This window comes from Callionymus lyra, chromosome 14 (genome assembly GCF_982586985.1).
Source record: "Callionymus lyra chromosome 14, fCalLyr1.hap1.1, whole genome shotgun sequence".
Taxonomy (NCBI): domain Eukaryota; kingdom Metazoa; phylum Chordata; class Actinopteri; order Syngnathiformes; family Callionymidae; genus Callionymus; species Callionymus lyra.
The window spans coordinates 15,190,497-15,214,152 of NC_141831.1; the positions used below are offsets into that span (position 1 = coordinate 15,190,497).

Consider the following 23,656-nt stretch of genomic DNA (forward strand, 5'->3'; position numbering starts at 1 on the left):
ATTCAAGACTAACACCTCAGATTCTGTTTCATTGTTGCTTTTTGAGGGTTTATTTAGATCATCAGTATATTATAGTGTTAAATTTCAAATGATAAAATTTAGATTATTTTTGATTGAGATGTTGATGTACTTAACGATATTTGTAAAAATGTAATTCAATAGTTTAATAATAAAAAGTTTTATTTTTTTATTAAATAATTGAATTGTAAATTTCTGCATATTTTTATACGATTATTTCTTATATATACAAAAAGTTAAAATTCCAATTAAATATTTCAAAAAAGTTTTTCACTATTTATTCAGTCTTTTTTAGTCATTTTAATTCAAAATAGAAAATGTTGGTATAATAGTGGCACCATTTTTATATTGAATTTAAAAGGCTAACAATATTTTCAAAATGAATTATTTATTTTTTTATATGATATTAATGATAAAAAAAATACAATTTCTCGACAAAATGTTCACTTTTTAAATTTAAAATTCAACGTTAAAATGTTTATTTACTTTAATTATCTATTTAATTATTTAGAAAAAATACTAAAACTTTCAATATACAATTGATTAGGTTATTAAATGTAAAAAAAAAAAAAAATTTGAAGTAAAACAACAGCTTCATTTTAAATTAAAAATGTTAAATTCAACCTTTCAATATTCCGAGACGCTGATAAACTTCCATAGTTGTGTAGTTTATGTCTTCGATTTGATGTTTCTTTGGTTTTTGTCTCGAAGACATCGTTTTAAAATCCTAACAGTGAAAGTTCACGCAGTAAAACCCTGGTTCTGTCTCCCTCACGTGCTCCTCAGGTGCAGGTGTTGCTCTACTACCTGCAGCATCCTCCCATCTCCTTCGCTGAACTCAAACGCAACACGCTCTACATCTCCACGGACGTCTGAGACCAAAACCTTCCGGGGCCAGAAGGGGGTCAACGTGTCTTCGTCTCCCCGGTCGCCCTGAAACCTCCTACCTCGTTTCGACATGTACAGCCCCCCCCTCCACCCCACACCACCACCACCACCATCACACCCCCCCACAGTGTTTAAGGGGTCACGTGCTCGGAGGGCGCGCGACCAATGAGAGCTCAGGATTCGTGACGAGTCGATGTCTCCGAGAGTCTTTTTATCTGGACCAGAGTGAGAGACATCGACATGTTCACGACAGATTTGTGTCGAGGGTTCGATCGTCTTGATACTGAGCAGGTGATTTTTTTTTTTTTCTACCAGGAGAAAACTCTTCCTCCTCCAGCAGTCTCGGCCAAAATCAAGCCCCTATTTATTTAAAAGTTTGTATCAGTCGTGCCTGTACAGTTGTTTGCCAGTAGAGATGCTGTCGTCAGGTAGTTGTTTTTAGTCTGTTTCTGCTCAGTTCGAGGCCAGACTGAGCAGAGAATCACTCCGTAGATCAGAAGGCACTTGACGAGGAAACACACCGTTAAATGGAACGTTTAACTTTTGTTTTTCTTCTTCTTCTCGTTGCAAGTTCCACCGATTTACTCTCGTGTAGTTGCCCTCATTGCATGTTCAGCTTCAGAGCAGGCCAGTGTCACACACACACACACACACACACACACACACACACACACACGACATCCTTCCAGATACTGTAATCACTGCTAGACCAGAACCATTTGATATTTTTAATATATGATGGAAAAAAAAACAACTAAAAAACGCAGATGTTGTATTCGCTTCATTCCAGAATGCTGTTATAATGAGGCTCAATGTTAATGTGAACTTTCTCTTTTTTTAAAGTAAAATAAAAGTTTCTAAAACACTTTCTTTCATTTGTCGCTTCGCCTTTTTTTGCACCGTTATTTGTAATAGAAGACGAGTCGTTCAGGACTGTATGGAAGTGTTTCAGTGACATTTGTGACCCTGGTCTAGAAAGGCGCTATATAAATAGAGATTATTATTATTATTATTATTATTATTATTATTGAAAGAGCTACTTGTTGATGTCGTCATGTGATCGTCTGCGCGTCACGTGATTGGTTAAAAGTTGGAAGTCGCTCAGTCCTCTCTTGGTACTTTCTTTTCCTTTTTTCTTTTCATTTTATATTGAATTTATATTGATACAAATTTCAGACTATAGTATTTAGAAAATTCATTGTTTTAAATATTGGAATTATAATATAAAACTATGTGTAAAATAAATTCAATACAAATGTTAAGTTAATAGTTGAAAAATAAATGAATTGAATGATTCAATAGAAACAAATTCAACCTTTCAATATACTCATTATTTAGTTATAATATATATATATATATAATATAAAATATATATATCCTATGCTTTAAAATAAGCAAATTTAAAGGTCAAGTTTCTACATTTTAAATGTTAAAGTTACTGATATATTTCCATTTCTTAATGTCATTGTGAATTAATGTAATTATTTATTAAAAATATACTGAAGCTACACAGGCAGCAATTGTCTCGTGATTCAAGACTAAAAATAGAAGGAGCTTGAACGCTGACAGATTTGGGTCGTTGTAAAAAAACTCTCCTGAAATAAGCAGAAAATGTTTTTGTTGTATCTGAAAATAATGCAATATATCCACTCATTTAAATACTAATAATAATCGTTGTATTTATAATCTCCTCAAGGTCGCTCTACAAATACCAATGAAAAATATAAAATCACAAAAAAACAATAAAACCGCACCATATTTTCTTCTTCATTGTGAGTTCAAAAGTTATAGTTAAGAAAAAAACTAAGTAAAATCTCAATATGTCGCGGTTGATCTTCTATAATCCACAGGCTCAGATTTTACACTTTAGTTAATCTAACACATTTCAGGATTAAATAAAATAACCTAAACTTTTTTACAGTTGTCATCTATATTTGCTTCAGTCAGATCATTAATATTTAATGTATTTAATGTATTATTAAAGGATTCGATTTGTAAAGGTAAATTTAAAGCAGCTCTATGCGATTTTTAGACGAGTGACCGCCAGTGGAATAAAGTGGTACTGCACTCGCTAAACGTCACAATAGTTGCCATGTTGGAAGAATATTCTGTTTCCAGACTTCCATTGGCTGAATGAAGGCTGGATACCGATGAGGTAATGAATCAAATTGTGGATAATGAAATAAGATACGGCTTTGTAAATAACATAACTTTAACTTTGTTTTTGTACCGTAATTAGCCTGTAATTTTATTCTGTATATAGTAAGTAAGTAAGTCATCACCACAATAGTTTCCATGTTTTCAACATCCGTCAATGAACATCCGATCACTTGAATAGAAATATTTATTGCCTGATGTAGGACAAGTTCATGTCAACACAATATAGCTTACATATTTACAGAAACCCAACAGTAAGATAAACAATAGTTGGTGAAATAAAAACTTTTCTTTTTTAAGTCCACTTGGTCACATGGTTCGCCTCAGCATCGTAGCAAGAGTTCATGATTGAAGCGACACAAATGTCTCTCATGTATTCCGGTCCAAACTCCAGTCTCGTCACCGAAGATAATATTCTATAGCAGCAGAAAACGCGGCGAAGCCTCCGCATCCTAGAACTCCAGCCTTCAGACCAGCTGCAGAAGAAACGGTGAGAGTCGATGAGAGGAAATAAATAGTTTCACACGTTTTAAATTGATCGGCTGCGACGTGAACGTACCACGAAGTCCGATGGCTCCTCCTGTAACACATCCACTGTATACGGCGTTCTTCCAGTCAGACTTGCCTCTGTGCTGTGGATGAAAATAAATGATAATATCATGAATTAATTATTTGGTTTATTGAAGAATCTCTCAATGGCTTAAATGAATCCTTGGAGAAATTGATCTTTTGTATTAAAAGGGAACAAGACAAAGAAATTGACAATGTTTGACGACTTTCTGGAACATGTTAAAATGGAGAATATGATTTTATAAATAGGTTCAATACAGAGGTTTGCTTTTCTTTAGTTTGTTATTTATTATTGTTTCCTCTTAACCTTTTTTTAATATATAGTATTTTGGTTGCTTTATTTGTGTTTGTTAATTTGAACTTGCGTGTGTGTTTTGAATTGTTTTTTAATCTACATCATGCAAGCATAACTTTATTTAATTGAATCATGTAACATATAAATGAATAAAGAGATGTTTAAAAGAAGAATCGATTAAGTATTAAAGAGATTTGTTATTTTAAAACCAATCACCAGAGGGCGGTAGAGCACAACTTTTTGCAGAAGCTCGTTTGTTTGTTTTTTATTCATTATCTAAAAAAGTGTAGGGAAATTAAATATCCTCAATATATACCGAAATTGTTGCGGACAAAATAAAGAATTGGCGAATAAAAGATGCTTTAATATGATGGGGAAATAAAATAAAAAGGACATTATAAAAGAAGCTCAAGCTGTCATTTGATTACATCCAAAATATATATTTTTGTAAATAAATATTCTATATTTACGCATTATATATTCAATTTTTTTTAACAGCTACAAAAAAAAGAATGCAAAAGATGAAATGTACTGTAGTCATGACAGATTTAATCTGTAAAACTATTTTTCAGAATCAGAAACTTTTTTGCAAGTGTTGTAAAAACTTGTTTGTGGTGTCAGTACAGAAAAAAGGAATGAAATAAGTAAACACACAAAAAAAGCAATAGAAAAACACAACAGAGCACCAAGGCAACCGTGTTATATTTCACTCTATATACATTTTATTTAGAAATATACACAACATCACTCCACCAAAAGTATTCTAGTCCTCAAACTATGATCTTGACATATTTACAGATCATTTTTCAATAGTTTTGATGTATTTTATTCTTAAGTAACTAGTGTTTGTTTAGTGAGGATCAACGGGTCAAACTCACCGACTCGATGATACACTCTGTGCAGGAGAACATGGCACCGATCACGGCGAAGTTCTTGGCGTAAGACATCCCTCTCTGGCCCATGTCTTTGAGGACCTCTCGAGCTGAGGGGGTCTTCATGGGGTCTTTGGGGTCGAAGCCCACATTAGTGTCGATACCTGCCGTGAAAACACCGAACGCTCCCCCCAGCACGAACCCTGTGGGAGAACAAGAGGACTTTATTGACATGTAATACCATGTAATATCATGTATTATCTCTGAAATGCACGAGTATTTCTAACCTCCAACACAGGCCAGGACCGTCTTGAAGGTGCAGCTCTCCATCCCTCTCTCGATCATCTTCTGCTCCTCACTTTTGAACGGAACAGGGAGCCCCCCCATCACGGTGGGGTTCAGATCCTTCACGGTTCTCTTGTCCCCGATCAGATGATCCAGAATCATGCTGTACTGAAGCGGTTGGTTGTCCATATTCGTCTCTTCAGGCGGTGAGACGGACATGCTTGCGTCTCCCGAGGAAGCGGCCATTTTTCTCAATGACAGCGCGTCGAGTAAATTCAGTCTAGTGTAGGGTTTCGCAGATTCGATTCGTTATTTTTTATTATTTATCACAGTTTTTTTACTGATTGTCCCGCAAATCATTATCATATTTAAAGTGCATTTATATATGTAACATTTCAGTTGGACCTTCCATACAATTGAATTGGCCCTAACTATTGAGGCTGCCGTTTTTACCTCTTTTTGTGGCGGCACTTTCGTCACGCATTTAACAACAATACAAACAGACATAATCGTTAAAATTCAAACACTATTAAGATAATTCTCGAAAAAACTACAAAGAATATTAAAAAAATATCGCAACATTTTACCATTTTAAAAAAGAAACATAATTTCTTTATTTATTTATTCAGAATTTCTGATAATCGCCATTACACTTAATCCATAAATTTCATTACATTTCAAGAATACAACGTACTTACAAACATTGTACACCCTATTAAAAAACTAGAAATAAATAATAACAACAATAATAATAATAATAATCTTCCTCTCTCTTTGCGCTTGATGTAGTCTACTGACTCCTTTAAGAAACATCTAAAGACGTTTTTATTTGTTCAGGCTTTTCCTTGATTTTCTGGAACTCCTGTTGTGTTATCAGTTTTTATCTTGATCTTTAATGTATATACTTTATTGAATATTGTTTTGATTGTTTAAGCGTTTTGTGACCCTTGTCTGGAAAAGCGCTATACAAATAAAAATGACTTACTTACTTACTAATAATAATAAAAAATAATAATAATAACACATGATACCATTGTTGAAATAAATACAATATTTCAGTTTTTTAAAGTGAATGATTCAACCTTCGCGTTTAAAGAAAACTACACTACCCACAGTGCCGTTCGCGTACTGCGCCAAACACGCACCACGTGCTCCACCTACTGGCTCGCGCGCAGGACGGTGACATATGAGTCTCGTGCGTGAGTCGGCGCATCATCCTCCTCCAAAAAACCAACAGCCACAGAAACCAGCGCGAGACCTGAGGTGAGCGACGAACACACTTTCAAACGTTGTTATATCTAGACTATCATTTTTTTTTTAAAGGTCATTTTTGATGTTTTTCATTTTAACGTCATGTTAAAACGCGCCTTGTCGGTCATTGGTCGGTGGCGCTGGACCAGCCTTTTCTCCACTGACCGTCGCTATCAATGCAAATATGTGTTGACAACTCGACGGTAGATACAGGAACAATTCGCGGTTTCCAGTTTAAGGTTGTTTGTTGTTGACAAATATGTGTATTTGTACAATATTCTGCAGCTTCCGGTTGTGTTTTGCAAATGTGTGTTTACGTGTTTACGCGGTGCCACGTGTGACTTCATCACCTGTCATCGAATATAAATCCACTTATATCTCGTCTTTAACAGTCAGATATTATACACATATAACACAATAATGAATGAATACTTTGCATTTATCATTGGCAATAATTATAAAGTATATTTTTCTGTATTTTGTGTCATAACAACATTGTTGTTAACCAGCTTTCTTTGAAGATATGTTATTCTTCTTCTGAATTCTTATGTAAAAAAAGAAAATCACATGTTGACTCACAGGTTACACTTTATCCCTGAAGGCGAGATCTTAGAAGAGTTCTTTGATAGTTTTATTTAGAGATCGAGATCATATGATGTTACATTGTGTCACCTGATGAAAACAATATCTCCTCTTGACGCGTATAATACTTGCTGAAAATCAGTTGGATATCCATTTATGTGTGTATTTAACCTTTTTATATTTTTGCACAATTGAAAAGAATACAACTATAAACACAATAGATATTGAAACAGTGTAGAAAAAGTCTTATCTGAAGCCTCCACCTTATAATAATAGTAATAATATTGGAGTTTAATCAACAAAATCACAAGATAACGTGAGGAATTAATAAATATTGTAATAAATTTACATCAATAATAAAGGAATAAAGGGAAAAAGCACAATCTTTTCGCCAAATGCCAGAAACCGCTGTGTAACTTGTTACCTCTAAATCTAATACAGTAGTTTAGTTGTATTAATTTCCCCATAGACTAATCAAATAATTCCATTTAAACATATTTCTATTTATTGTTCCTTCTTTTCCTGTCGATTTCTATAATTACAATCGTTTTTTTTTTCATTACTCAATCGTGGCGCTCCTGGAATTCCATATAATTGAGTTTTCGACTACGATGAAACCTTTTTACCTGTATTTATCCGGTTTATAAATATAAATACAACATTCTTCCCTCTGTGTTCACGCAGATACAACCGTAATTAAACAGTTCTGATCAGACAAGATATTTTTTAGAGATTGAAAAGGAGTCGAGAGGAGAAGCCTTCCTATTATTTCTGCCTCTCATTCATCCTTTTTCTATTACAATGAACAGACTAAAGGCTTTTGAAAATGGTTGATCTGCTGCATAATAAATGACTCATTTAAGTTTCATTCTAATTAAACGTCTTTGTTTAATTCTTGCCTCCATTATTGTCAGAAATGTTTTGCTACGATGAATCATATTGTGACTACCCAGTTATACATGTTATACATCTCTTCTTGGTATGACACTGTTTTGTTTTGTTTTGACAAATTTATTGAAGAAAAACGTAATATTTTTAATGTAAGTCTTTGAATAAGACGTCATATCCTACAGGATGAACAGTGACTCAGCAGGAGCATGAATGTCTGCTCCTGAAAAACATGCTTCCCGTTGCTCGTAGCGACAAGGAGTTGGCGAAGGAGATTAACAGGAACCAGGAAATGATCCGACAAATCTAAACAAATATATAAATTCAATATTCTGACTGTCAATATACAGATGGAGAAGTAAGTAAGTCATGGTTATTTGTAAAGTACCTTTCTAGACCAGGGTCCATAGTTAAAAATACATACGCATTTAAAAAAAAACTCAGAACACATAAGACAAACACAGTTTTGTTCCAGAAATGAGGAAAATAGCTGCACAAATAAAAAAAAGGTCTTAGATGTTTCTTGAAGGAGTCAGTAGATCATCAAACACAGAGGGAGAGATAGATCGTTCCAAAGCTTAGGAGCAACAGCCAGGATTCTGATCCACAGACCTAAGAGCCCAAGCTGGGGTGTAAGGCTGGATCAGATCAGTGATGTAAGGTGAAGCTTGACCATGAATAGCTTTTGAAAGTAAGAACCAGAATTTTAAAATGGATCCTAAAAGAAACAGGCAGCCGGTGCAATGAGTTTTAAGGATCAGGGGAAATGTGAGTTCTTCTACTAGAGCAGGATAGAATTCTCCCTGCAGAGTATTAACTGCAGGCGAGACAGCTTCTTCTTGTTTGGAGAATAAATACTCTTGAGCTGTGAGGGGTTAATTTTAATCAGACACTTTTATAAATGACAACATAGATAATGTCAATAAATATCAAATATTTTTGCCCTTACCTATGTAATACAATAAATACCTTTTATGATAAGGTTTATCCATCAGAAGAACTCAGGTGCACCTTAAAGGATGTAAAGATTCTTAAAAATAGACACTTTCAATGTAAGACTTTTGCATTGTGACAACACAAGACTGACAGGTTTCATTTGTAGATGAGCTGCTTTCTGATTGGTTCAAACTGGTTGTTCTCAGAGTAAAGGAGTTGTTACTAAATAATAAATAGCATTCCAGTATAGATTGTCATTGTACGTTTATTTAAGGTGTTTTTAGTATTGAAGTTTTGACTCCATATGAAGACAAGATCCCTTTACTTTGAAAGCTATCGTCCACGAGACGGTTTGTGGATCATCAGCTTTAGAAATCACGACTTTAATCTTCATCTGTTTTCATTTAAATCTCCGGAAGTCTCGGAAACCAACACATGCTCGACTCGCATCTCAAGTCAGCTGCCCGTCGGAATGTGCGTCTCGCTTAAAAGAGCGATATATCTCCGGTCGAGGCCTCAGATCACGACAGGTGATTCTGTGTCGTCAGGGAATGAAATCCAGGTGAACAGGACAAGTGGGTTTGAAAAGTGTGACGTTGTCAAGAGTAGAGCTGTGTGGTTAGCATATTTGCTCAGTAGCTGAACCCAGTCAGGCCTTCTGAAGTCTCCCTTTGGTCTCTGCTTATACAAGTGAACACACCCTCGGTGAACAGCAAATACTTCTCATGCCAAACATTTGTGTACCGATGCAAACTCGGGGCAGGTTCGACAACAAATTGTTGTTTTTTTCTCAGGGGTTACGAATACTAAGTTTTTTACTGAAAGAATAACTTAAATCCAAGATTGGACATTAAAAAAAATATATATATTTTGTTGTTTAAATGTCATGTACTACCTGGGATACCTTAGTTTTTGTGGCAACGACTGAAATGCTTTCGTAGAACCGTGTATCGAAAAATGCTTGTTTTTTTTTTGGTGCCGATTTTCATAACCAACGCCTGATAAAAACTGGATAATGTGTGTATTTTTCTGTAGCAAAAACTGCTTAGTAACAAAGGTAGTGAATGTCAGAAAGATTTGTTAATTAAGTAAAGTAAAGGTTATTGTTAAAGTCCCTTGTCTAGACCAGGGTCACAAAGCGCTTTAACAATCACAAACAATACTCAATAAAATATATACTTTAAAAGATCAAGACACATAAGACAAACACAGGAGTCCCAGAAAGTCATGGGAAAGCCTGATTAAATAAGAATGTCTTAAGATGTTTCTCGAAGGAGTCAGTAGATCCATCAAACACAGAGGGAGAGGAAGATCATTCCAAAGCTTAGGAGCAACAGCCTGGAAGGATTTCTCTCCTCTGGTCCAGAAGGAACCATCAGTAGATTCTGATCCACAGACCTCAGATGTAAGGAGGAGTCTGACCATGAACTCTGAAATTAAAAACCAGAATTCTAAAATTGATCCTGAAGAAACTGGCAGCCAGTGAAGAGTTTTAAAGATCGGGGAAATGTGAGTTCTTCTACTAGAGCGGGTCAGAATTCTTGTTTGCAGAGTTTTGTATTAAGTGCAGGCGAGACACTATTACAATAGTTTAAACGATAAGACACAAACACATGGATTTTGTCACTTGTTAGCAAGTTTTTTTTTTGCACTGAAAACTATTTTTCATTTATTTGAAAAAATGTAACTCAAAAATTTGGACTACTTGTAATTCTAATTGTAGTTTTATGAAAATGGTATAAGAAAAAAAAAAAGAAGAAGTAGGAACCGGTATCAAAGGTATCAGTACCGGTTTCGAAAATGTTTGATCGACGCATTTGAAGTGAGACGCTTTCTAAGCACAATTTACTCTTACATTAAATCATACATTACACACTACATCACTAGAAAAGCACTCAAATGAAACATAACTCAGCCAAGGAGCTAATTGTTTATATTGATTTTTATATAATGGAGCTGGAAATCAATAATATGACTTTACTGATCAAGAAATGCAGAATTATTGGAAGTCCCAAGCTAATGTAGCAACCCTAAAACAATATTTAAAACAGTAATAACACCTTTTGACAAGTAGAACTTTAACAATTGACTCGTTTTTATACATTAAAAAAACAGTTGTTCTCATACACTATTTACGTTTGTTTTAAAAGCATCTTTTATGAGGTTCTCAAAGGAGAAAGGAGACCCCTTCGCTCCCCAGTGTGTTCCCTTTCCGGTCGGTGTCTCTGTGGCTCCGCTCGGGCCCTCGTGTCCCCGAGGAGCCTCCTCTCACCCAAACACATGTTCCACCATTAACTATTCATCCTCCTTGAAACCCGATGTCACTCGTTTCCGTTGTTATTATTAAATGGAGCCGTTTCCTGTCGTCAGGGATCCTCTTCGACTCACGTCTACGGAAGCATTTAGAAGTAACTTTATTGACAAAGAAAAATGTTTTTTTTTTTACTAATCTATAATACTTTAAATTACTTTTTTACTCAGATGTTTTGATGAAAATACCACCAATATACAGAGCTTAAAATATATATATTTACATGACCTGAGTTGACCTCATTTCTACCTAAAAGTGGAGCTTCAAGTTGTAATTTTAACCTCGTGATTATGTCCATAAAATGAAGAAACAATGTGTCAGCAGCAGCAGCAGCAGTTATTCCTCCAGTCGAGTCGTCCTGCGGCTGCTGAGTTTGCGGTCGAGCATGGGTGTGGCCACAGAGCAGATTGCCGCTGGCCTCCATCAAAAGCCTGATGCATGCTGGGTCGACTTCCTCTGCCCACATATTCTACAGCCCTGGTGCGCCACATATCGTGGCTCGCGGGAGTGACTCGCCCTCGCATTCTGCTACGAACACAAGCAGCTTTTGTGCAACTTGAGTGTAGTTTTATTGTGTTTATTATTCAATTGTTCATGTCCTTCATAGTATCACGATGAATTACAAGGATTGTTATTAATATTATTTAAAAATAATGCGTAATAGGATGATGATAGAGCAGGACTTCCTCCTTCACTATATGAAGCGCAGCATGTGCTTCTTCCTCATCCTCTGTGATGTTAGTGTTGGCAGCTTCACTGCCGTTGTTGCCTCTGAGAAGAATGTTTCAAAATAAAAATAACTTTCAGACTCACCTTTAAAAACAAATGAACGAAGAAGTCGGCGACTGAAGTGTGTAGCTATAGAACTAACTCATCTCATTCATTTTCTTGAACTCAGAAAACATTTTCATTTCCCTTTTCGCTTCCTTTTGCTAGAAACATGTCGGGAAATGTGTTTTTTCTTTTTTGGTAACCAGAGCTTTTTGTGGTCGACTGAACGAGAGGAAGTGGCAACTGTTGAGGTGGAGAAGTGCTGTGTTGTGCAGGTTTACAGGATGTTACATGAACACACACAAATACATACACACACACACAAATACATACACACACACAAATACATACACAGACATATACATGCATACACATAAATACATGAACACACATATACATGCATACACACAAATACATACACACACAAACAAATACATGCATACAGACACATGACCCCTACGCACACACAAAAATTCATGCACAAACACAAATAAATACATGCAATCATGCACACATATACATGCACACACACGTACACACAAACAAACAAATACCTGCATGACACGCACGCACACACATAAAAAGATGCATACACACACAAAAATACATGCACAAACACAAATAAATACATGCACACACACGTACACACACACAAATACATGCATATAGACACGTACACACACACAAACAAATACAGACACAAAAATACATGCACAAATAAATACATGCACACATGCGCACAAAAACATGCACACACACGTACACACACAAATACATGCACGCAGACACACACGCACACACATAAAAAGATGCATACACACAAAAATACACGTACAAACACAAATACATGCACAAATGTGCACAAACACAAGCACACACACGTACACACACAAAAAATACATGCACAATTACAAATAAATACATGCACTCACACGAACAAATAAATTCACACACAAATACAAGCACACACACGTACACACATACACACAAATACATGGACAAATACAAATAAATACATGCAAACACAACCATGTACAAACACACACAGACATGTACACACACACACCTATATGCACACACACGCACACAAACACATTTACAAGCGGACAAAAGTGTAAGAACACTTGTGTTTGTCGACCCCAGGTGTGTGTGCTGAAGCAGCATCATGATCAAAACAGGATCCACGAAGGCCGGTCTGCCCAAACCAGGACATCAAGAACGGTCGAAGCAGTCTCCACTGAGCCCGGGTTCTTCTCCGAACACTTCCACCACCATGAGGACCTCCAGATCTTCGCACACGCTGTCATCGGACCAGCGACAGAGCAAGGTGTGAGGTGGAGTGAGCGATATTATGTTTGTGTGTCGCGAATAATGAATCTTTCGCTTTTATCTTCAGCTCAAGAGGTCCAACAGCGACGACGCTCTGACAAAGCCGGGGCCCGGAGTTGCCGCTGCTGCTGCTGCAGGCTCCAGGATGAAGAAAACTGTAACGATAGGAGCGATTTCTGACCTCGCCGAGAACCGCCCTCGCAGTCTCAGTGGTAGGTGAAAACACCTGTGATGTTACAATGTTGTCAGAAAAGTTCATTAGGCAGTTGCGCGATCTGGCCACTAGAGGGAGGCAGTGTGTCTTGAGAGCTTTCAGCTGTAGTCTTCTTTATATTTGTCACTCGGTCACATTTTTCCAGATGGATAATCTGCAGCAAAACTACCATTTTAAGAAGGTAAACCCCGCAATTTCAAGTCATAAATCAAATCATGCCAAACAACCCTGCAATAGACATCATGCAATAGACATCTGAGTCATTCTTCTTTGTTTGCGTTTTGTCTGCTTCACTATAGTGATTTCTTCATGTTGATATAAAACATGTTGAGTCGGCAGAAAGTGTTTTTAAACATCAAGAGAAACGACGATCTTTTCAACATATGTAAAGGAGTTTGTGAGAGCGGAGCTTCTCTTTCATCCTGTTTATTTTGCCGAAGCCATGCTCATTAACCGACATTTGCTCCGAAGATTTCACACCCGGGGAGAAGAACAGATTCCTGCTTTGTGCTGCTGGCTTCATGATAAATTTACCAGTCTCCTCACACTCGCGTGGCCTACTTCTGCTCGCCAATTTTCCTCCAGCGCACCAGACTAAATCATGAGGCTAGAGAAGCATCAACACTGGGATGAGCTAAGACTGTGTCTTCCATTTATCTCGTGGGTCAGCAGGTGTGGTTTGTAGATTGAGGGGGAGTCAGATTTACTTCTATTAGATTAAATTGAAAAAGAGTTTAAAATGTCACATATGCGTCCCAGTGACACACAAGGGAAGGTTCCAAAGGACCTGGAATACATGCTGGAGAACAGGGGGATTGATACTACAGTATTATCTTATTAAACCTTATTGTAATTATTCGTTTAAAGCCTGGCGAAAAATAAAATCTCAATTTCTTATTTTCTTCGGAAGTTTTAAGTAAACGGTGTATACAAATGAGTGACAATAATTTCTTAAATGAAAAAACTTAAATGTATACCAATTTCCCTCTTGGACATGAAGCGCAAGTTGTTTTATTATTTTCAAAAATAGAATTTGTAGTTACGTTCACGTAAAAATGTGACATTTAGAAAGAAGTACCCCAGTATAAATCTTTGAAAAAAATTAATTATGTTTTTTTATTGCTTCTATAGCTTTATCAATGCCACAAAAGCATAATTAATATTGTTGTTAATTTGTACCATCTCTTCACATCTCAGCATATGGCAGAGAATAGTACTTGACAAGTCGGAGTCAACCCCCCCATCAATTTTATAAAAAGGAAATAACATTTAAAAATTGATAAAATGCAATTTTCTGGTGTGTTTTGGGAGTTTTTCCTCAATTATTTTTATCATTTTCCTTGATATTCTGGAACTCCTGTTGTGTTATCAGTTTTATCTTGACCTTTAAAGTATATACTTTATTGAATATTGTTTTGATTGTTGAAGCGCTTTGTGACCCTGGTCTAGAAAAGCGCTATACAAATAAAAATTACTTACTTACTTACTTATGTATTATTTAATATGAACATTTCTTAGTCATCTCTTTTTTTTTAAGTGAATTTTATCAATTTTATTGAAACGTCGCCCTAGGTATTTTATCTTAACATTATATTATACTTTATAATTATCCGCTCAAATTAGCTCCTCCTGTTCATCACGTTGGCACGAACACAGTTGAGGACGCTCGCCTCTTGCCGAGAGGTTCCTTTTATTTAAAAACCCTTTGACGTTTCTTTGTCATGACACCGGCACCAGAGCGAGCACATGCGTGTCGGCTGAAGTGGAAATAAAATGTTGATTTTGCTAATGGAGTCTAGCTCCTGTCAACGTGTCAGACGGCGAGCGGACCCGCCCTTGTCTCGATCACTTATTTAAGTCGCTCATCCATTATTGAGTCGAGCCGGACCAGAGGTCCATGAGTTTGTTCTGATGATCTTCACATCACTTTTATTTCAATGTCTGTGCAGATTAAAGTGTCACATGTATGGTCTGATGTAGGTGGAATTTTTTTGGGCTGCAACATCCACTTGTTTAGCATCTATTTTTAAACCTTTTGTTATCGTGTTCACGCGCAGTACTGAGCTTATGCAACACCAGTGGATGAGGCTATAAATATCAGCACTTGAAGAATAAAACTTCAACTGGTGACTTTAATTGTGCAGAAATGTGTGACCCTTGAAGGGTGTTCATGAATCATCGTAATTCATTTACACAACTAGATAGTCAAAATATTCTTTCTTCGTCAACTGATGAGGAATGAAGAAAATCTTACATGAAAACAATAATCTCTAAAAGTTAAAAGATAAACAGAGGAATATGTTCAAGCAGTAGATCATGAATAAATGAAACTATCCAGAATAAAGAGTATGCACGGAAATACATTTAAAAATCTCTTTAGCTTCATTTAATCATTTTTCAAATCACAAAATTACATTTTTTGGTGAAATGTTTTTATTGATTTTATTTTATATTGTTGGTAAAGCTGGTAAAGATACAAATACATGAAATAATACATGACATTACGCTTCTTGATAATAATAATATATACATATATATATATATATATATATATATATATATATATATATAATTTGTTTATATTTGATTAAAAAAAATGTTTGTGTTTATTTTATAAATATATTGGAACAATAATACATAATTTAAAAGCTGTTACAAATACATCAAATGATATATGACATCACACACAATAACTGATTTATTTAAAAAAAAATTCACCTTGACTTTATTTAATTATTTTCTAAGTCACAGAATGTATAGTATTGTATATGTAATTGTATTTTGTGGGGCAGTGGGGTTTTTTGTTTCTTAGGGAAGGGAGTTTTTGTTTAAGTAAAAAAAATGTCATTTGTATTTGATAAACTTTTTTTTCGAGATGGTAATAAAAAAACAAACTAAATAAATTAAATCGCTGGTACAAATACACCAAATAATATGACATCACGTTTCATAATTTATGATGTATTTGACAACCAAGTGTATTTTTTGACGTGAACTTGACAATAATTGAAAACTTGGAACAAACATAAATAAATAAAAAGCTGCTGCTCCTAGAAACGCAACAATTATTCATCAAGCTTGTAAATAATCGACTGGATTTTTTTTGTGTGTGTGTGTGTGGGGGGGGGGGGTAGTTGTATCAGAACAATATAAATAGATAAAACATCTAAATGTGATTTACATGAACAGAGATTTATGATAAAAAAAAACTGGAAAAGTTGCGACACGTTCTTGTCCCATGACCCTTTTGTACAAATGTGTGCTCAAGCTATTGTTTCCCGCCTGGAATTCCTGCAGCGGCCCCTCATGCCCCCCACACCATCCAACCCCCCAAACCCCCTCTTGATTAGAATTCCTCATAGTCTCACTCTCAGCCAGAAGAATTTGCCGTCTTTGTTGCGTCCACACATTCGCTACAATCACAAATTTCTCAACCGGTGTTGACCAGCATCAGTGGGAGGAGGTGTTGCTGAGTGTGTTGCCAACACAGTCACCTCCTCCTCCTCCTCCTCCTCCTCCTCCTCCTCCTCCTCCTCCTCCTCTTCCTCCTCCTCCTCCTCCTCCTCCTCCTCCTCCTCCTCCTCCTCCTCCTCCCCCCGACCTGCTCGCCAGCATCGCGATGATAACGCACACGACTCACTCCACCATCAACATGCTTTCACGCTCACTCCTCGCCGGGCGCTGAAGAGGAAGGAGGACCAGGGTTCCCACCGGAGAGGGATTTAAGTGTGCAGGAGCCGACATGGGGAACCAGGCGGGTCGCGAGGAGGAAACTCAGTCAGGTGTGCGTCTGTTTCTGCCTCACGTGTGACGTGATGTGATCGAGTCGATGCGTCTTTTGTCCGACTTCTGAGCAAACAAGTAAATCCACTGATGACAGTTGATTCATCGTGTCTGGAGTTGTTCAGCTCAACACGACATGTCAATCAAATCTTTAATATTGAGTTGGATTTTTGTTTAAGAGAAACTTTTATTCTGTAATTTTAGTAAAGTCTTTCTTTTTTCTCTGCTCTGTAAACACATTTTCTATTTAAATTATGATTTATTGTTTTATAACTTCATTTCAGCAGGTTAATGAATATTGTAACTTTATTTTTATTCAGCTTATGTTTTGTTTATCTTAGTATAATGGACCTGGAACACCATAATAATTCATATGTTCTAAGTGTCAAGAGTTTTTCACGCCACCTTGACCATGACAATCTTTTGAGTTCTTAGTTTGTATTTTTTAATCATGAAAACACACAATTGTGTTTACAACCAATTTAACATTATTGTCACGAGGAAAACAAACTCTAATCTAATCTCTAATAAAAGAATTACATACATTTTGTAAAAATAAATAGCAATTTTCTTTATATTAGAACTTAAAGCTACAATTTAATTTATTTATGTGCTTGTGTGTGTTTAACATAGTACACACCAGATGAGGTGAAATAAATAAAGTTGCCAGTATCATTGTTAGAAGATCATTTATTTTAGTCTCAGTAAGTCTCAGTCACAGCCTATTGTTCTGTAAGTAACTAAAACATACTGTATATAATTTTAAGGCCCTAAAATGTTTTAAAATTTGTCATTTTTATTACACTCGGACTAGAATAAACATGTTCTTGTTGAGTGTGTTCTGGTTTTTAAATACCCTCCAGTAATACGGGCAGCAGTGAGTCTTCAACTGTGGTGGGTGTTGAGCTGCTCGACTGCAGCAGCAAGTGTTTCTGGAGATACTGTTCTCTCCCAGCAGATGATAGTGATGTTTGCTGGAGTTGATCAACGTTTCTCTTGTATATCATTTAAAAAACAACAAAACAGGATTATTGTCACATTTGTGCTAAAGAAGTTTTCATTAGTGTTAATGTAATTACACTTAATTAAAGATGTTTTTATCGCGGATCCAGAATACTGACATACAATTTATTCACTCTTAACATCAAACAATCTTGTTTTGTTCAGATTATTTACACAAAAATGTGGAAACGAGGGAAGAGAGAATTCTACGACATTGCCGTGAGTTCGAAACATGAAAGTAAATCAGTGCCAGCAGAAAATTGAAAGGTTTAATTTAATTTAATCTCCAATGTTGACATTTTGGATTATTTTTGGAACCTTTTGTAATGTTTTGGGTACTTAAATGTTGTTGTTTTTTTAAATAAAACTATTGAATTTATCATTTCTATATTGTAAGGTTGAATCGTTTGTATTTAATTCAATAATTTGTATATAGATAGTTACATTTGCTAGTTGTTCTTTTTTATTAAGTTGTGATTCATTGTGTTATAACTGTTGTTTTGTGGTAAAATTGGTGTTTCTCGAGACATTTACGCCGGTATCTGCTCCAAAGATGCGTCGTCAGTGACGTAGCGTCCGATTAGCATCATCTACTTCACTAAGATGGCGGCCTTTGAGGGTGGAAAGTGTCCATCGATCCACACTTGATTTTTTGTCCGTTTGAGTGTGACAATTTAGTGCGCATTACAGTTTCGCACACTGCTTAAGCATGAATGCACTTGTGTACTCAAAATATTGAAAAATAATAAATAAATGTAGAAAATTGAGTATTTTCTAAACAAATGAAGAGTAACGAGCTACTTGATAGAACTTTAAGCCAATCGTGCGACTCACAGACGATCATGTGACGACGTAGAAGCTCGCGATCAAGTAGCTCAGTACTCCTTTGGTATTGTCTGGTGGCACTTTTATACCGACATTTTATATTGAATTTACAATCCTAAGAATTAAAAATTATGGAATTTAGAAAATACATTTTCAATTGTCAAAGTTAGATAATAAAAATCTACGTGGAATAAAAACAATAATTCATTTTTAAATATTCTTTGTTTAATTTAATGATTTTTGAAAATGTTTCAATATTTAATTATTCCATAAATTAAGAATTCAATGCTTTAAAAATGTCAACTGTTGATTCAAATATTTAATATTCTGGTGGCACCACTGGCAGCGGAAACTACCAGAATGTTTTGGGGCGTCTTACGTCTTACGTGGAAAAAAACGACTTGTGTGAAGAAAACTATTTTTAAAAGTCCTGAAGCGTTTGACCTTCACAGACTATTGTGTTGATGGTAAATATATCTCGACAGAATCACATCAGCAGACACTTAAAATCATGGGGTACAGGTTCAAACTTCAGTGTACACCACTGTGTGGCACTGATCTACTCCATACAGAAACACTACATCCTACAGTTCGGACCTTTAAACTCTACATTTTTAAATTCTAAACTGTCTTTTTCTCACTGTGTTTCAGGTGTTCCGGGACTCAGGAAGTCCGGGATTCCCTCTCCAAGAGACGGCCCCTCAACTACAACCAGGGATCGTCTCTCTCTCCGGGAGCAGCTGAAGACCTCCTCCACCAAGAGGCTGGTTTCTTCCGTGAGTGCGTCCGGTCTCTCGACGGCGACGAAGCCGACGCGAGGCACCGCCAAGTCTCAACGCCAGGACAGCCAGGAAAAGAGTCTTCTGGAGGTCCAGATGAAAGAGCTGCTGGCCGAGGCGAAGCTGAAGGACGTGGAGATCGGAAATCTCAAGGAGGAGTTGGATCGCTGCAGGGAGAAGGTTGCCTCGCTCGCCTCCTCTTCTCCTCATGCTGTCGAGGACCAGGAGGAGGAGGAGGAGGTGGAGGAGGCGTTTATTCTGGTCGGCGAGTTGAGGGAAAAGAACGCAAAGTTTCAAAGAGAACTGGCTGCCCTGAGGGAGGAGAACCAGGGCCTCAAGGAGAAGCTCATCAACCTGGAGGAGTCGCCACAGAGTGGACTCACCCTAGAGTCCAACGATCCGTCCAGCCCGGTCCAGACCTCCGTGTCCTACAGCTCGGACATCACCAAAGGATCGCCGTCGCCGGACTCTTCGGAGTTCGAGAAGATCCCCTCCTGCTCGGAGTCCCTCAGCAGCGGTGGGGAGTCGGTGAAGAAACTCGAGGAGCAGATCCACAAGATGGAGGAGAGCCACCACAGCACCTCCGAGGAGCTCCAGGCCACCCTGCAGGAGCTGTCCGACCAGCAGCAGGTGCTGCAGGAGCTGACCTCCGAGAACGAACGCCTGGCGGAGGAGAAGCGCCTCCTGCAGACGTCGCTCCAGCAGCACAGGGAGCGCGTGGAGGTGCTGGCGCAGAAGAACGAGGCCTTGACCGGCAGGATCCAGGAGCAGGCGGGGAAGGAGGAGCAGGAGGAGTCCAGGAGGTTGCAAGAGCTGGAGCAGAAGTACGCAGAACTGGTGGAGAACTCGCTCTTTGAACGCGAGAAGCTGGTGGACATCCAGCAACAGTTGACCGGGAGCCTCCGGGTGCTGGAGAAGGAGCATCAGGAGGCCCAGAGCAGAGTCCTGGTCCTCCAGGAGGAGAAGGAGAAGCTGCAGGAGCGAGAATCCTCCGATTCGCTCAGGGTGGAAAACAGCCGCTTGAGAGCCGAGGTGGACGCCGAGAGGCAGAAGGTGCTGGAGTTACTGTCCGTGCAGAGTTCCGGTGACGGAGCAGAACTTCTGCTGAAGACCGCCCACACGGAGAGAGGCAGCCTGGAGGCGGAACTGAGCGAGCTCAGGGAGGGTCTCCTCCAGGTCGAGGACCAGCAGGTTCAGGCTGCGATGTCAAAGGTCAGAGGCTAGAACGACCTCACATGCTAGCATTGGTTTGATGTTGCTTTATACATGAATATATTACAGAGGTATATTGATACGCTTATATTTTATAATATAAATATTGTGATAATTTAACATGATACTGTCGATATTCAACACTTTCAAATCATGTTTTATATTTTATCATAATTATTTTAAGGTTAATATTTCTATAAAGTGTGTGTAGAATAAAATATAAATACTTTTTTTTTTTTATTTAACATGAACTAATTTTCAACGTTTGTTCATATATGTGCCGCAATTAAACTTCGGGCAGTCCTTACGTCCTCTGCACCTAAAGCAACGATTATATCCCGGCTGAGGACAAGAAGATACAGTTGACAAACAGACACTTTTAAAGCTCATGTTTGGACATATTTTGGTTTTTAAAACAAATGAATACAACTTCATCAAGAGTCAAGTGGTCTGTAAATTCTGCAACACTAGAGTGAAATACTCGACAATACTACAAATATATCCTTGTTTCTACAGTATTGCAATATATCGTATCGTTGCCCCTGTATCGTGATACGTATCGCCAGATTCACACTTCTAATACATACTGTTGAAACGTCTCCAGGTGGAGGCTAAGTGCCGACAGATCCAGGGAGAGGCCGAGAGGAGGGAGGTGGAGCTCTTCTGCAGACTGACCTCCCTGGAGCAGACCCACCTGCAGACCGACCAGCAGGTGAAGGACATGAAGGAAACCATCTTTGAACTGGAGGATCAGGTGGAGCAGCAAAGAGCCGTCAACCTCCACACCAACCAAAACGTCATCGACTTGGAGAGTGAGTCGTTTTATTTTAGTGTTCAGTTTGTTTTAATCTTAGTCGGTGTGTGAGGAGCTGAGCATGAAGGGAACTAAAGAGTGAAACAGGAACTGAACAGAATCATGACATAACAGTCAGAATATTGAGTGGTTGGATTTAACATTTCAAATGCTGAAAATTTGGATTTTTTTTTTTTCTTCACATGTTGCTGTTTTTTTAAGCACTGAATTATTTTTGGAAATAATTTAGTTCAATAGTTTCTATATTTAAAGTAAGTAAGTAAGTCATTTTTATTTGTATAGCGCTTGTATATAATCAAATTTTAAATTTGACGATTGATTTTATGTGTAAAAAAAATCCTTTATGTTTAATCTGTTAACGCAACATTTTTATATTAAATTTAAAAGGCTTTAAAAAATTATAAAATAAAAAGTGATTAAACACAGTGTTTTAATGACCTACATTAGAAAGTATTTAATTATTAATTTATAATTAAAAAATGGAGTATAAAAATTTAAATCAAACATTCAACAAACAATGAAATCTTTGCAAATATTTTAGTTTAAAAAAACATTTAAAAAAATATAAATTTATTCACTGCAGATCTGGTGAAAAGGCTGGAGGAACATAAAGCTGAATCCGAACAACAACTGAAGCTTTTCACTCGTCAAATAAAGGTACGACATCAACAACACACTCGTTCATTTCTACGTCAGTTTCTTCAACGAAGACACTTTTCAGGAAGAGAAAGACGAGTGGCGAAGGTTTCAGGCCGATCTCCAGACCGCCGTCGTCGTCGCCAACGACATCAAGGTAGAAGCTCAGCACGAGCTGCGGACTCTCAGGAGGCAACTCCAGGAGGAGCAGGATCATAACGCCAAGCTTTCGTCGGACCTCGAGGCTCTGCAGGGAGTCAGGTACGAGCTCTATTTATTTCTTAACTCCCTTTTCTCCCCCCACTGTGCCCCAGACTCCTTCACTCCCTCCTGTAAACACCTGTACGAGTCCGTCTGTACCATCGCAGTAGCCTAGTTTTCTTACTATTGACCTCCCCTATATATAAGCCCCGCCCATATATAAGCCCCGCCCTCTAAATCAAGTCCTGATTCCCCTAAATCTGTTTGTGCTTTGAGTGGTGTGGTGCTTCTGGTTCTACTCAAGCTTTGATGCTGCTCACCTGTCTGTGTTTGAACTGACTTTAATAAGAAATCTTTAAAAATAAATATACAGTAAACTGACAACACACATGGAAAAAAATGTTGCACACAATTGAGGATGTTTTTATTTACTTCTTGTCGTAGATCTTGTCTTGTCTTTCTTAATATATTAAATAATGTTCGTCGCAACTTTAATCGTGGGAGGTACCTGACGAGGACAACTGACCAAAAGTCCAGAAGAAAATAAAGTGTCAACAGTGTAGCCAAAATAATAATAAAAACATTTTTTTCATGTTGTGGGTTTTATAGATTTGTCATCGACAAAACAAGAGATTAAATACATAAAAACAAAAAAAGAAATAGATTGTTGGAAGCCTGACGCCGCTCAGACTTGAGAAATAATTCTCAAAAATATTTAAGGCGCACAGACATTATGTATCGAGCCAAGATATGCTGATTAACATACATAAGAAAATACAGAAGTAAAATAATAATATAAAAAAACAAGCAAACATCAGGCAAGAAATGTGTATTCAGAAAGATTTAAGCACTTTTAAAGTTATGTTTAAGTATGAATATTAATCGAGTTGATTTATATCTTTGCTCGATTCTTGATGTCTGTCTGAACTATTTCTGTAACAAAATTGCTATTCATTTGATTTATAGTATTTTATATATTTGGGATTTTTAGTATCTAATTTTGTTGTAAATTTAAAGAAACTACAATATAACTGCAA

At 37.1% G+C, this 23,656-nt stretch overlaps 3 protein-coding genes across 5 annotated transcripts in view; 2 read left to right on the forward strand and 1 right to left on the reverse strand.

Annotated features, from left to right (window-relative positions):
* The window catches only part of abr (ABR activator of RhoGEF and GTPase), a 52,370-nt gene extending 50,594 nt beyond the window's left edge, over positions 1–1,776 (forward strand). For both annotated transcript variants that reach the window (XM_087807605.1, XM_087807606.1), the window contains exon 23: positions 805–1,776. In XM_087807605.1, coding sequence (XP_087663731.1) covers positions 805–894 — 90 coding nt within the window. In that variant the 3' untranslated portion in view covers positions 895–1,776. The remainder of the gene's footprint in view (positions 1–804) is intronic.
* Positions 1,777–3,235: 1,459 nt separating this feature from the next.
* Positions 3,236–5,331, reverse strand: timm22 (translocase of inner mitochondrial membrane 22 homolog (yeast)). The gene is made up of 4 exons (XM_087807409.1): positions 5,088–5,331; positions 4,807–5,003; positions 3,623–3,695; positions 3,236–3,539 (listed from the first exon to the last, which is right to left on the reverse strand). The coding sequence occupies exons 1-4, from the start codon at positions 5,329–5,331 to the stop codon at positions 3,463–3,465; spliced, it is 591 nt and encodes a 196-aa protein (XP_087663535.1). The 3' UTR covers positions 3,236–3,462.
* Positions 5,332–6,253: 922 nt separating this feature from the next.
* The window catches only part of specc1 (sperm antigen with calponin homology and coiled-coil domains 1), a 32,983-nt gene continuing 15,580 nt past the window's right edge, over positions 6,254–23,656 (forward strand). The window contains exons 1-7 of one of the 2 annotated variants that reach the window (XM_087807608.1): positions 6,254–6,348; positions 12,968–13,151; positions 13,221–13,365; positions 19,629–20,968; positions 21,573–21,780; positions 22,366–22,439; positions 22,504–22,679. In XM_087807608.1, the coding sequence (XP_087663734.1) occupies positions 12,990–13,151; positions 13,221–13,365; positions 19,629–20,968; positions 21,573–21,780; positions 22,366–22,439; positions 22,504–22,679 (2,105 nt within the window). In that variant the 5' untranslated portion in view covers positions 6,254–6,348; positions 12,968–12,989. Of the gene's footprint in view, positions 6,349–12,967; positions 13,152–13,220; positions 13,366–16,868; positions 17,150–19,628; positions 20,969–21,572; positions 21,781–22,365; positions 22,440–22,503; positions 22,680–23,656 lie in introns of those variants that run through there. The other variant, XM_087807609.1, reaches the window with a different exon arrangement.